The following is a 13,363-nucleotide window of genomic DNA, read 5'->3' on the forward strand; positions in this document are numbered from 1 at the left end:
TTGTCATCATACAAGCAAAAATTCCCTAGGTGTACTGTGGGAATAGACAATCTACAGCAAGGATTTTGCTAAACTACTTATAGTATGAATCACCTCATGCTCCAATACAGATTAAATTGAAATATAGGAAGTAGGGGCACAGATGACAAAAAGTTGCATTATGTCTTCATTCCCAAAGACAGAATTTAGCATTTTTTTCCAGCTTCTCTAGTCTTGCACTTAACTACAGATTTTCTTAATGTTACGAGGATTTATTAGTCTACCTACGGCAGAATGTTCACTTTTCTGTGCAGAAACCTATGTACTACTTTACATTCTGTTCAATACAATAGAAAGAACTGTATTGATACTAAGATTTCTTTTCAGTCTTCTCTCGAGTCTCCAGCAGAGCAAACTGGTTCCTTCTATTTCCCTCCTTCCTGTAAGGAATTCTGAAAAATTAAAAGGGAAGGAGGAGGTCTCCATCTAGATTTTTTAAATCCCTTTCAACTTTTCTTATTTTTCTCCCTACTTATTCATATTTCTTCAACTTCAAAACAGAGTTTAACTCTAGAAAAGAAAATCTTATTGTCCTATGTGTCAGCTACACATGGGAATATTGGGTGCAGAATTTATATGTTTATACAGAATTAATGTCTTTATGTACTAACAGATCTGAGATACCACAGATGGCATGTGCATGGAACTGTGCAATATCATCTGCGTACAGAATCTGAAACTGTTGAGACTACTTCCAATGCTATTTTTAATTTGAGATTTATTAAATTGGTATCCGTAACAACAACAACAACAAAAAAAGACAAATTTTACACAAGAAAAACCTGAAACCTGGAAGTATTTGCTGCTTGGTTCTCGATTTAGAAAGAAGAAGGTCAGGCAAGAGGGATGGATCATAAAATTTGATGTGCACACAACAAAAAATACTTCTGGTAGGATCTGCATATTTTGGATTTCCGTATTTTTAAAAATTATGTTGACTTTTCAGCTGAGGTTACCCTCACATTGCACCAATGCTTTCGGTAACATTGGTCAAGCTTAATCTTTTTTGGACTAGGAAGGATACCAAAGATTGTTTAATGTGCTATGACTTGCTGATGTAAGATCTTGCAACAGCGAAATCCCTACAGTAATATCACTGTCTTCAGTTAGTAATACCGTTAAGTGCTCTAAATGTAGTTCTGATGTTCAGAGTGTTCAGCTCTGCTTTCAAAACAGTACCTTTACATAAGCAACTTTGCCACTTAGACTTTTCAGTTTTGTGGTCCACTTCCTGAGTAAATCTACTTGGTTATTTTTTTGGTTTGTTGCTAAAATTTAACACCTTCAAAACCTTAAGGGTCCACAAAACTTGGCATTCTGAGACTCATTCTCAAATGGTGTACGATGACTTAGATTTGATTTTATTTACCTTCTTTCATTCCTTCCAAGAAGCAGTGAACACAAGTATCTAATTAACATAAAGTTTTCTTCATTCATGCTTCACCAAGGAGAGTTTATATAACATTTAATGAAATAGGCAATAGAATTGCACTTTACATAGGAATCACCATACAAAAAGAGTAACCATTATATTTTTATCATGTGTGATATAACAAAGCAATCTAGAAAGAATGGAGTGTGGTTAAGATTAATACGTAGAATGACCAATGATCAGAAAACAAAAGCTAAAAAGACACAGTGTAAACTGGTCGCAGACTTAAGTGTGTTGTGGTTAAGCAAACCATGTTTCCACAGGAAATGGATATTATGACTCCTAATTTCTTGGACTAACAAAAAAAAATGTTTAAGAAGCTGATATTTTTTCCCCCCAAGTTCTTTTTTCAAGACAGCTGAAAAAGTACAAACAGATTTTCTATAGCTAGAGACTGCCCAGAGAAGACATACTGTGCCCTGTAGAACTGTAGATTCCACAATGGTAACTTAATAGAAATGTATTACATGTTATCTAATACACCTATTTGCTAATTAAAGAGATTGTGTTTAAAAGACTTTGTATGACAACAATGTCTCATTTATACAAAAAAACCAAACCAAAATAAAACAGGTTATTATTTATATAATTATGTAGGCTCAGCTCAGGACTAGAGGGTTTAGGAGATTCTGGATGTAGTATTTATTATCACAGTCTGATGATATGACTGTGTCTGTATCCCTGAGGTTTCAGTGCCTCATTTGTCTTACTTTTAAATTTGACAAGACAAAAAAGTTGTTTACTTACATTTGCAAAGTCTGCGTGGTAAAAATTGCCAAGGAAGCATTAAGTACTCAGTCTTCCTGCATTTACTTTGCTCTGTCTCCCATTCCCTCGGGACAGTAGATGGCAGCAAATCTGTATTTGAGCTGTCTTCTTTCTGCATGCAGTGTTCATAGGAGGCACTACTAATTGGCATAAACTGTAAAACCCAGAGGACAGTTTCAGTAGCAGCTGGACTCTCTTGGAAGCCTTTTTTCCAAGGGAGAAAAAAAAGTGATATCAAATCAGTTAAGTTGGCAAAAGGATAAGAATATGTATTTTAAAATCTCATAAGCTTAGCTTATGCTTGAATGGATATATACATGTGTCTGTATATACATGCATAAAATATATATGACCTTTTTTTTGAACACGGACACTCACATAGATATTTTAAAAAATTTGTTACAAGTTTATGTAGCAAATAAACCTAATTCAGCCACAGTCTCTGAAACAATCTAAATTTCCTCTTAGTGGGTTACAGTGGGTTACCAATTTAAAAAAATAAAAAGTTTCTTGGGTAAGGGTAAGTAGCAGTAAAATCTGTGTGTCAGAGCTGACAGAATGGTGAACTTAAGGGAAAAATATGACCAGGTGTTTAAGAATTTGCTTTAAAAATGGTTAGAGAAATGGTTAAAGTCTGCTGAGCTGGATGGGTCCCTTAGTGTAGAAATATTTTTTTGCTAATGGTGTATACAGGTGAAAACTGGTTCAGGGAAGAGAGGGGTTATTGGCTAGAAGGGTAAACCCATAGATAACAGAACATTAAGTAATACTTGGAATAGAGGGTGGAGAATACAGGCATGGTAACAGACTTGGGAGCAGTCTGTCAACAGCAAAAATACCATAAATTAATATGGTGGTGCATAAAATTAAATTTGGACAAAACCTGAATCCCTGCAGCTGAGGGAGGTACTCATTTTTCTAGTAGCCCAGAAAGCATTTGGCAGGGTTGACCATTCTTAGCAGTGCCACAGTTAATTATGGGAAATACCAGCTGCTGCAAGAAGGAATTCAGAATGTCGCCTCTTGCTACAGCTCTGTATCACTTATGAATCAATGAAAATTATTAGAATAACCACATTATGGGTAAAATTCACTGCCGCGTAGGAATTTTCTCATTAGCAGTATCTAACCTAGAATAGACGTATTGAAACAGAAGGGACATAGATAAAAATAATTGATTCACGGACTGCAGAATGCAACTGTAGTCAGGCTTTGAACTACTGGAGGTAATGCTGAGCAGGGTGGACAACCAGTGAATAGGTAATTACAAAACCAAAATGAGTTCCCAGAGAGCATTGCCTTAAAAATGGTAGTATGTCCTGGTTTTTACTATGTATATTTGCATTTTAATGCTGTTTCAATGCTACATTGTTTTATGGAAGCATTTTTGGCTTTTTTAGGTTATATGACAATATTCCAATTTTTTTGCAATGTAAAGTCAGTAGATACCCGCAAAAACTGTGGTATTGGTATGTGACAAAAATCAGGAGAAAGGCCAAAAGCTGGCCTGATAGGTTTGCTAGCATGATACAAATAATGTCCAATTATCTTAAAAATGGTGATTTTTACTTTTTCCTCTGCAGTCACCTGGAACTTCCTTTATATTTTCCACGTTATAATCATGCATAGTAGAGTGGCCAGAGGTAACTGGGCTCATTGTATGGAGCAATAAAGATGAGGTCAAAATTGAACTGAGACATTTTATTCAGCTTATTACACTACAAAGCATGATATTTGTATTTCTGAGCGTAAAGTTCTCTAAATATCAGAATGACTCCTGTAATGATGTAAGGGCCAACAAGAAAAATAGTACCCCGTTTATACCATTCTGTTTTGTTGTAAACAAAGAGAACTCTAAGTGCATGTGTTGGTAGTGTGTATCAGATTTTCAAAAAGATACAGAAGTTTCTATATGCAGGGATTATCTGCAGATGCATACAATTATTTAATTTCATTTAATTTCATTTCATTTCATTTCATTTTGTCATTCCAGCAGCATCTGCTTTAAAGGATGACTTCACTGACCGACTGACTAATTTGGATGTGGCAAACAGAGATACCTCGGTTTTGGATTGCAGATGGGGGCACTCAAACCCATTTGCTCATTCAAGTGAGAAAGAGAAGATCAACAGAGATGTGTTGCATTTGAGCCTGGAACTGAATGTGAGTAGGACTCTATTCATGCTCTATCGGGTTTCAACAAGCATTTATTATATACAATTACATTTCTGGTATGTATTTATTTCTGGTATGTCTAAAACTACGTTCCAAAATATCTGACAAACTGCGAAGTTTTGGATGGGATACAGTTTTCCAGTTGGTTTCTGAGTCCGTATACTTATGTGCAGCTAAGCCTGAGAGCAATACGTACAGAACATTTTTAAAATTATATAAATAGATTAAGATACATGATGCGTCATTTCTAAAATCATGATGGGTGTTTAGTTTAAATTAGTTGTTTTCCTGGAAACAGATTGCAGGAGCTCGCAACTAGGAGACGACAGGGATAAGAATAGGTACCATGCAGATTCAAGTAAGCAAGCAGTGTCTGTGCGTGTGCGTGTACATGGCCCAGGGCTGCTGGGAGCCATGCTGCAGCTTCTCAGAGTTCCGGAGAAGCTGATACGGTACTGGAATCAGACTACCCATGAATTTGACAGAAGAAGTGTCTGATCTTCCTGGGATATAAGACACTGAAGCTTCAGATGGCAACGTGAGTTAATCACAATGTGAGACAAGTGTTCAACATGGCCCAGCCTAACTCAGCTGGAAATACTCATATGCTCCTAGGATGAGCAGTTAACAGCCTTCAGATGGACATGTTTTGGCAGTTTGTTTTCAAACTGGAGGAAGGAGGGAACAGAATGTAGTAGAAGAGGAAAGACACATGGAAAGGATGGTATGGTTGAAAGAAAATGCTTTAAAGACTAGACTACATAATACAGTTTGTGCAAAGAAACACTAATACAAATTTGTGTAACAGTGACATCTATTGGTAGAAATACCAGAATTGACTTGGAAGTACATTTAAAATGTTTTTAATGATGCTTGCTCTCACTGTTGCTATTCTCTTGAGCTTGCTATAAAATTGATTTCTTGGCCTAACCTCCTTTCGCTAAAATAATTCATTAGAATGTTGTAGTACTGTGAAGGTATGCAGGTTTATCCTTGTAATAAAATGTTGAGATGAAATCAAATAACTGGACTGAAAAGAACCGTGACGTAGTTTTATCACTACTATAAATATATGCTACAACAGGAAGAATCCAGTCCATGAGAATACCTTATTTGCATTTACAAAGTCCTTCCATAGAGCAGGAGGATTCTAAATTAAAAGCCATTTACAACAATAATTTGAGTAAAATAAGACATCTAAGATTAGTAAGCAGTGTGTTTCCATTTTTCTTACTCTTTTAAGCAGTATTTTCTGTCTAAAAAGCTAATTAACTGCACTATGAAAAAGGGAAGGATTTCAGTTTGTTGTAGTTGACAAGGAAGAATATTTATTCCACTATTTCTAAGACATTCAGAACAAAAGCCTCAATTTCTATAAAAAAGGATGCTCAGTATGGGCTGATGGGCTGTTAGTGACACACCAGGATGCTTTATCCTTCAGCTCACTCCCAGTGACTCTCTTTTTTGAACGTCTTTCAGAACAGAAGTCTGGGCTGAATTACTTGCAGAGCCCTTGCATCTCAAAGACTTATTTTTCTGCTTCAAGATGAGTCCATGTTGAGTTGGAGAAGGAGCTGCTAAAAGAACTGCAGTGACAAGGCTGCGGCTAGTGCTGCCATCGGAATCCATTTGCACTGCAGCACTGCTATAAGCAGGCTATAAGAAAAATGATGGCCAAAAATAGGCAGCATGAGTTGCTCTGGTGACAGCAATATGTTCCCAGATATTGTCTTCCCTGTGCGCTCTTCAGATCGGACAGCAAGACAGCTGTGGTCAAAAAATGTGCCTGTGTCTGAACAGCAACTCTGAAATGAAAATCGTGTTTCCAGGAAATAGTAACTGAAATGGACTAATTTTTTTACTTACAGTCGCAGTATATCCAGTCATGTGATCTATGGCCCTTTCCTGCTGTGGGAAGAAAAAAGTTTAGCCTAACTGATCAAAAGTTAGGCACTACTGTTTTAAAATGCAGTTATATTCATAATAGTGACAATGTGAAAACCAAAGCTTCTTATTGAATAGCTTGACTTGCTATGGATTAGGAACATCCTTACCTAAATGTATAATATACTTGTATATGTGCATATATAGATATACTAGTGTTTGCTTATGTTATTGAGAAAATGTTTCTGTTACCTGGAAGGAGGCAGATAAAGTAGATGAGGGAGAAAGTGAATGAATTCTGCTCTGACAGGAATTTCAAATACACAATCTGTATCAAAAGCCTGAAAAAAAAATTCTGCATTAGATTTTAAATTTTAGTTGGAGCGTGGTGCGTTCTCATTTACCATACTGCATAGAGAAGATGTAGAAATACAGAAGAAAATGAAAAAAATTAGAAATGCGACTCTACCCTGTTCTTTATACAGCATTTCACCTCAGTTAAAAAAGCACATAAATGAGATGTGAAAACGCAGCCAAAATAATTATTAATATCTAGTAACTACTTAAGAAATTGTGGTAAATTATTTGACATGACTGTGGATTTTATTTTATAAAGTTTTTTGTTTAATCTTTGTTATATCATATTGTAGCTGCAGAGCAAAAGGCCTGTTGAAATGAAAAGAAGGTGAAAAGAGTGCAACCTAGAAAAGGAAAGCACAAAGGAAAAAGATTAAAAATTCATCTCCATTCTTTGTTACACTAAATGCCAGCCTTTATGCCTTAATGCACAAAGACCTTACTCAGTTTACTTACACAGTTTACAGTGATCTTCTGTTCCCTGTCTTTGTTACTTGTGTCTGCTTGTTTTAACCAGATCAGTTGATAGAACTCGTCTACAAGTTCTGCCTCAGAACTACCATTGTTTTTTCATATGCTGGGTTTTACAGGTTAACTGTTCCATACATTTATTGATACAATACGCACTCCTTCAAATTAGTAAATTGGCTTTCTTAATGTGCTTTCTGGTTTTATAACCATATAAATATTACAATCTTTTTTTCACATTCTCTAAAGTAGTCCATATCTCATTGCCAAGCAGAATTTTGATGAAGATATTAAAAACCACATTGCATTTCTACAGCCCCCTACACCAAATGTGTCTGGTGTCCACGCAATCTGTTAACATCATGTAGTGCTGAATTTTGATAAGAATTATCATATCTATGTTTCTGTTGCTACATCTAAACTTAATTATTTACATTTAAAGAGATTACATTGGTGATACCCGGATCCTCAAACCTCAAGAAAATGACTCAATCATCTGTAGTGAGGTAACAAGGCTAAGAATAATGATGAAAATCCAGGACTTCCAGGTTTCCTTCCATCTTCTCTGCCTTTTCTATTTTAAATCATTTAACGAGCTAAAATACTACGTATGAAAGAGATAAACAGCAGGAGAAAGTTAAGATCATTATTAATCAGCACAGTAAGCATTTGGCTGGGTACAGGGCAGAGGGCAGGACTGTGTCAGCTGAATTCAAACTGTCTGAGCCACCACCACAGCCTACTACTTTATGTGGCTCTTCTGAAGCCTGACAAAATTCATGCTTATTTGATTCTATGATTATTTTCAAGAAATTATGCAAAATTTTTTGGTTTAAGGCTCATTATGTTGAAAAAACAGTAGAAAGATTTTCTATACAGTTTAGCTGCTTGGCTCCTTTGTAGAATGTATCTTCATGCCCTGTTCGTGTTTCTCTAGTTTGCTATTACAGTGATCTGAAAAGGCAATCTGAATAGATAAGGAGTAGGAAGCCTTGAGACCTGCCATATGATAGTGGTAGAAATTAGATTACTTTATTCTGGTTTATTGTGTGTTTTCTTTAAAGCTAGTTTTAAAACCTACTTCAGGGGAGTTCTTAGACACCTTAAGAACAGAACTAGAGCGAGTTGTAGGCGTGACTTCTGTCTGTGATGAAATGTAGGTCAGAAAGGGTGTGGATTATTAAATGAGCTTTAAACTGTAAAGAATGTTTGTCCTTTTGTATAATTAGAGCGTTGACTGCCCTGAGAGTTGATGTCGGGTTTTAGGGGCTTTTCTGAGGCACCAGAGAGTTGTCAGTTTTATTAAGTACAGAGACTTGTAACATTATCGTAACTGATTTTTTCTAGAGATTTTGAAGCTGTTTCTTCCTTCAGATGCAGTATTACAGCCTGCTCAGAGAGACTTTCCTTATGAGGTAGATCCACCCAGTATTAAAACATTTGTGCCAACAAACTGTCTCATACGCACATCACAATATGATGATCTCCTCCCTGTCTAAAAATATTAAGGGCACATGTTGTTCTGGTTGTATTTTACCCAGAAACACTCTATTGGGTAAGTACCAATATGTATTTCATTATCAGTTATCCAGTCCCTCAACAGGGGACTCTACACTGGGATGATCATCAGACTGCGAGAAACAAGTCCTTACGAATGTGTTATTTGAGACTGGGGGTTTATGGATTGTGTGGTGAATTTCAGAGACTGGCAGGATTCCAGTTTTGATCATTTCTCCAGGGGTAGATATAGAGACAAGTTCATTTGTTCATCCTAATGCTTGAAAAACTTGAAAGTTTCTTCTCACTTCCTGGAGTTCATTATCAAGATAAGAGGTACATATAAAGCAGTATCATTTTCTGCAGGCTTGTGAGATTGCCTCTGGTTTTATAACGTATATTTTCTACTTCTGGAGATTTAATCATTCAGTGTTCAACTCTGGGTTTTCTAGCATCTCATTATACTGCATAGCTTTGGTCTGACACTCAAAGCACCATTCTTTTCACTACTAATTTGATCATTGTCTCCTAAATTTTGTTGGGATGTTCTTTAGATGTAAAGTATGGTTTTCCTGCTTTTAAATCCACTTTTAAACTAAACTTTTCATGCATGCTATTAAAATCTTAAATAGTTAGGTAGTGGCTTTTTTCAGTAACCTGTCCGTGTACTATATTCATAGACTGTTGCAGCTTTGTGACCCTAGATTATTACAGAGAAGTTTTATTCTAAGTGTGGGTTGTCATTAATATAAACAGATAAATAAAAATTTCGGCATAATCTGAATAAGTATGTTTAGTTTAAAAGGTACCATTTAAGTTGTTTATGTAGGTATATTTTTTGTTAGTGAACAACAAACCTGTTCTTGAAAAATATGATTTCATGTTTATCCATCATAAGTTAACCAAAACCCAAATAAATAGGTAAATAAATAAATAAGTAAGGCATAACCATAGAAATTATCAGGACAATGAATAATTAGTCTTGTGGTCAAACATAAAAATAAGTGTAAATTTAAATGTAGAAAACTTTGGTTCAGTAGGCTCACTTTGCCCCAGGTATTTTGTCATAAAATGAAATTTAGAATTGCTGTAGATTTGCCTTCAAGAAATCTTGTCTAAGGGGAAATCACCAGTGCCAAGGTAGCTGCCTTCCACTTGTTTCATTAACCCTGGGATTATAAAAGTAGGTTGGCATCAGGAGTGATAAAGACTCTGTATCTCTTTCCTTATGTAGAGCTTCTTTTTATGATATTAATCTATACTAAGCCTAGAAAACCCGGGGAGCCATGGGCTGTCAGTCGTTTCTGGCCTTGGCACCTGATGAGTAAGCACAGCGGAGAAGCAAGGCAGGCGTTTACTACAGGAAATGACATTTAGTAAGGCAGAAGACATTGTTCTATGTTAAATCCCAGATAAAGATGGGAATGATTCCAGTGCCCTTTGCCTATAGGTACGCATGCAACCCTGTAATTGAAAAGGTGTCTATAAGCTTCACATAAGCCCTTAGTATGATAATTTGATTTTCAGCAAACTTTCTTCCTGCAGTAGATACCAATGGCTTTTGCTGTTGACTTTATGATCTTTTATCATATATTGAAAAGGTAAACACATGCTTTTTGTAGGATCTACATTTCCACATTAAACCAAAAGTTAGATGTGTTGGGATACTTCGTTGTTGCTTGTTGTCTGTAGTATCCAGCTTTTCAGTAAATGTTTTTCAGTACTTTGACACACTGGTGTGATCCACAGCTGATCTCCCTGGTTTCTCCATGTTGCTTGTTTAAGATACTCATCACAGCTAAATGGCTAACTGTAGAATGACCCTCTAACTTGGGTGCAAAAAAAAAATAATAGTATCTTTGAATTTCTAAGGTACTAATGTGGAAATTTGACTAAACAAACTTCTTAAAGGCCAGGGAATAAGAAGTATATAAATTCCTGCAGATTAGCAGTCTCTGTTGTTCCAAAAATAAGAAAAGGAATAAGTGAAGACTTTTGTCTGGAACCTGACCTAAATGTTACTGACTTTCTGAATATCAAAGTTGCTTAAGAGTATTTTGTATTTTCTTTACACGTGTGATACGAAAAAAATATATATTAACCCTGACAGCATCTGTTAATATTGAGTTATACAATCTTGAAGATTTTCTTCAAGCGTTTTTGCCAGTATTAATTAAAACAATTACACACATATAGCATCACCGCGGCAATATGTATAGATGAAAGTGATCAAAAGATACGGCAGCAAAGATAATTCTGGTTTGAAATAATCCAGGCTTGGGTGCAGGGCAGATGGGGAGCCTGTCTGATTTCTAAACAGTTAACTTGGCATTCCTGAATGCTGGCAGTTCACCCTGCCCACCCAAACAGACCCGTCTCTGGGTGTGGTGAAAGCCTTTGATAAGTACCTGAGTACAGTTCACAGGAATAGCTGTGTGAGTGAGGACAGTAGTAACATGAAACCAGTCTTGTTGGTTTTTGTTCATGGCCCTGGAGGCTGAAATCTGCATTCCAGATGAAACCTGCAGCAAATCGGAAGAGAGCCTCTTTTTTTTTCTGCTTTCTTCGGCTTCAAGGGCGCTCACCCGAGTTCATTCTGGCCGGCCAGGAACTGAGGACTCAGCACAGGCTCTGGGAGGTAGCACTGGAAGCTTCAGATTTGTTACTTGAGGTTTCCTTTTGACCTCTTTTGGTGATTATGGATTTACAAAAGATCTTTATCAAAGTGAAAAGGCCGTGCGAAGGAATCCGTCAGGAGTTTTCTGCTGAAAAACACTCACAGCTCGTGTACTGGGACAAGGAAGTAGTAAACTACGAATGCGCCCAGCTGTGTTCGGGAGGCTTGTTTATATAGCTGCTCTGCGCTTTTCAGCACGTATGAAGTTGTGTGCAGCCAAGTGGGATTGCAGGAGTCCCAGCAGTACCATTGGTCGAATTTTCAACCGAGATTAGTGCGCTGGCATATTTGCTGCGACAAAAAGCCCTTTGTGTAAAGGAACGAGTTACCGACGCCGCTGAGAACTTTTTTTACGGTGGGTCTTTTTGCTGCTTCTGAAGTAGAGTTTGGAGACCTGAGGGACACTTTGGCTGCCGGCTGCAGCGCTGGACCCGGAAGGAGGGCAGGGTGACCTGGGGGAGGCCGGCTGCCCTTGCAGGGCAGGGGAGCGCTGCCTGTTGCAGTGCCTGGAGTGAGCTCAGTCTGCTGTCTGAATGCATGTAGTAAATACTCCTTTTGTGGTTAGTAGCAGTGCTAGAAGCAAACCTGTTCTGTACTTCACGCAACATGGAAGAAGAAAACATGGTGCCTGATTGTAGCGAGCTTTCAGACCTGGAGAATACAGCAGAACACGAACCTGACCTTTTCACTACATTTTCTGTGAAAACACTTTTCGGATTTACAACTAAATTTGAATCTACAGCTTCCAAAGAAGAAACTGTGCTTAAAGCATTTCAACCTTTGCACACCGATATAAATACTCACGTGAACACCTGGCATGAGAGGAATGATAATGATTGTAATGACGACTCAGAAAATCAGCATGGCATGAATAGTACCAGTGGCCAAACTGACCCAATGTCTGGCAAACAAACTGACCTGGAACTGGAGTTAGCTGAACAAAATGAATTACTTCTTCACCATTTACGGATTGTACAGACTTCTTTGTCTGAATCTGACAATGATGACAAGGATGCTATTCTCGTACAAGGTACTTTGGTTCATACAACAAGTGATACAGAATCGGACACAGATAGTAAGGACTTGGACACCGATGAACACAATACAAGCAAACCTAGGCTAAATAATGCTGCTTTGTCTGCTGAGGCTTTGGACGATAACAATCAAAATAAGGAAGAGTCAGAATCAGAAGGGCATAGCAACAGTGATGACACTGTGGATACAGATGACATCGAGTTACACCCACCAGTTTCTAAGCGGCTCTCAAAAGAGCTGGATGGTACTCTGGAACATGACTCCAATGGAAAAGACAGAACATTAATGGATGAGCAGTTCAGTTGCTTGCTTGCTACAGGGGAATGCCCTCAAGAACTTCCAGATGAAGAACAAAGACCTTCAGCTGATAATACATCACTCCAAAGAACAGCACTGGCTGAAAAGACTTTCCAGCTGCCAGCTTTCTTTAGTGGACTACGTGTGAGGAAGAAGGGACTAACCACAGAGGATGGGGAAACTGTTACAGAAATTAAACCAAGGGAGAATGATTTAGCTCTGCTTAAATTACGACAGCCTGTTAAGAAATCCAGTATTACATCAGGTTTGACCACTAAAAAAAAATCAGCTGAACCTAAAGCAAGTCCTACTTTCCTGGAGCAGCTCTCACACTTGTTAAACATAGACGTCTCCAAGAATGAAGATAGAACCGAGGACTCTGGTGAAGCATCTGGGGAGACTGAGGACAGTGATGAAGCTCAAGAGAACAAAGCCTCTGGCAAAACAGAACCACGATTTCCCTCTGAGGAAATAAAATCAAGCCCTGCTGAATCTGCCCTGGACGTCTTCAAAGCTTTATTCACACGGCCTCCCAAAAAAGAAACAACTGCAGATAATTCAGAGCTAGAAGCCATAAAACGCAAAATGAGAAATGAAAAAGAGTCCTTGAAAGCTGTATTTGAAAGGTCAAAATCAAAACCTGGGGATGGACCATCAGACAAATCTGTAGGTTGAATTACTTTTCTTCCTATGATCTGGAAGTAGATGATTAAAAAATAATTTCTTGTTTAAAA

The 13,363-nt window shown here is 37.5% G+C and overlaps 1 protein-coding gene across 1 annotated transcript in view; it reads left to right on the forward strand.

Annotated features, from left to right (window-relative positions):
- The first annotated feature begins 11,197 nt into the window (after positions 1 to 11,197).
- Positions 11,198 to 13,363, forward strand: part of FMN1 (formin 1) — a 138,273-nt gene continuing 136,107 nt past the window's right edge. Inside the window, exon 1 of the mRNA XM_074148430.1 lies at positions 11,198 to 13,295. Within this exon, the coding sequence (XP_074004531.1) occupies positions 11,904 to 13,295 (1,392 nt within the window). The 5' untranslated portion in view covers positions 11,198 to 11,903. The remainder of the gene's footprint in view (positions 13,296 to 13,363) is intronic.

The sequence above is a fragment of the Numenius arquata genome, chromosome 6 (genome assembly GCF_964106895.1).
Source record: "Numenius arquata chromosome 6, bNumArq3.hap1.1, whole genome shotgun sequence".
In the NCBI taxonomy this organism is placed as follows: domain Eukaryota; kingdom Metazoa; phylum Chordata; class Aves; order Charadriiformes; family Scolopacidae; genus Numenius; species Numenius arquata.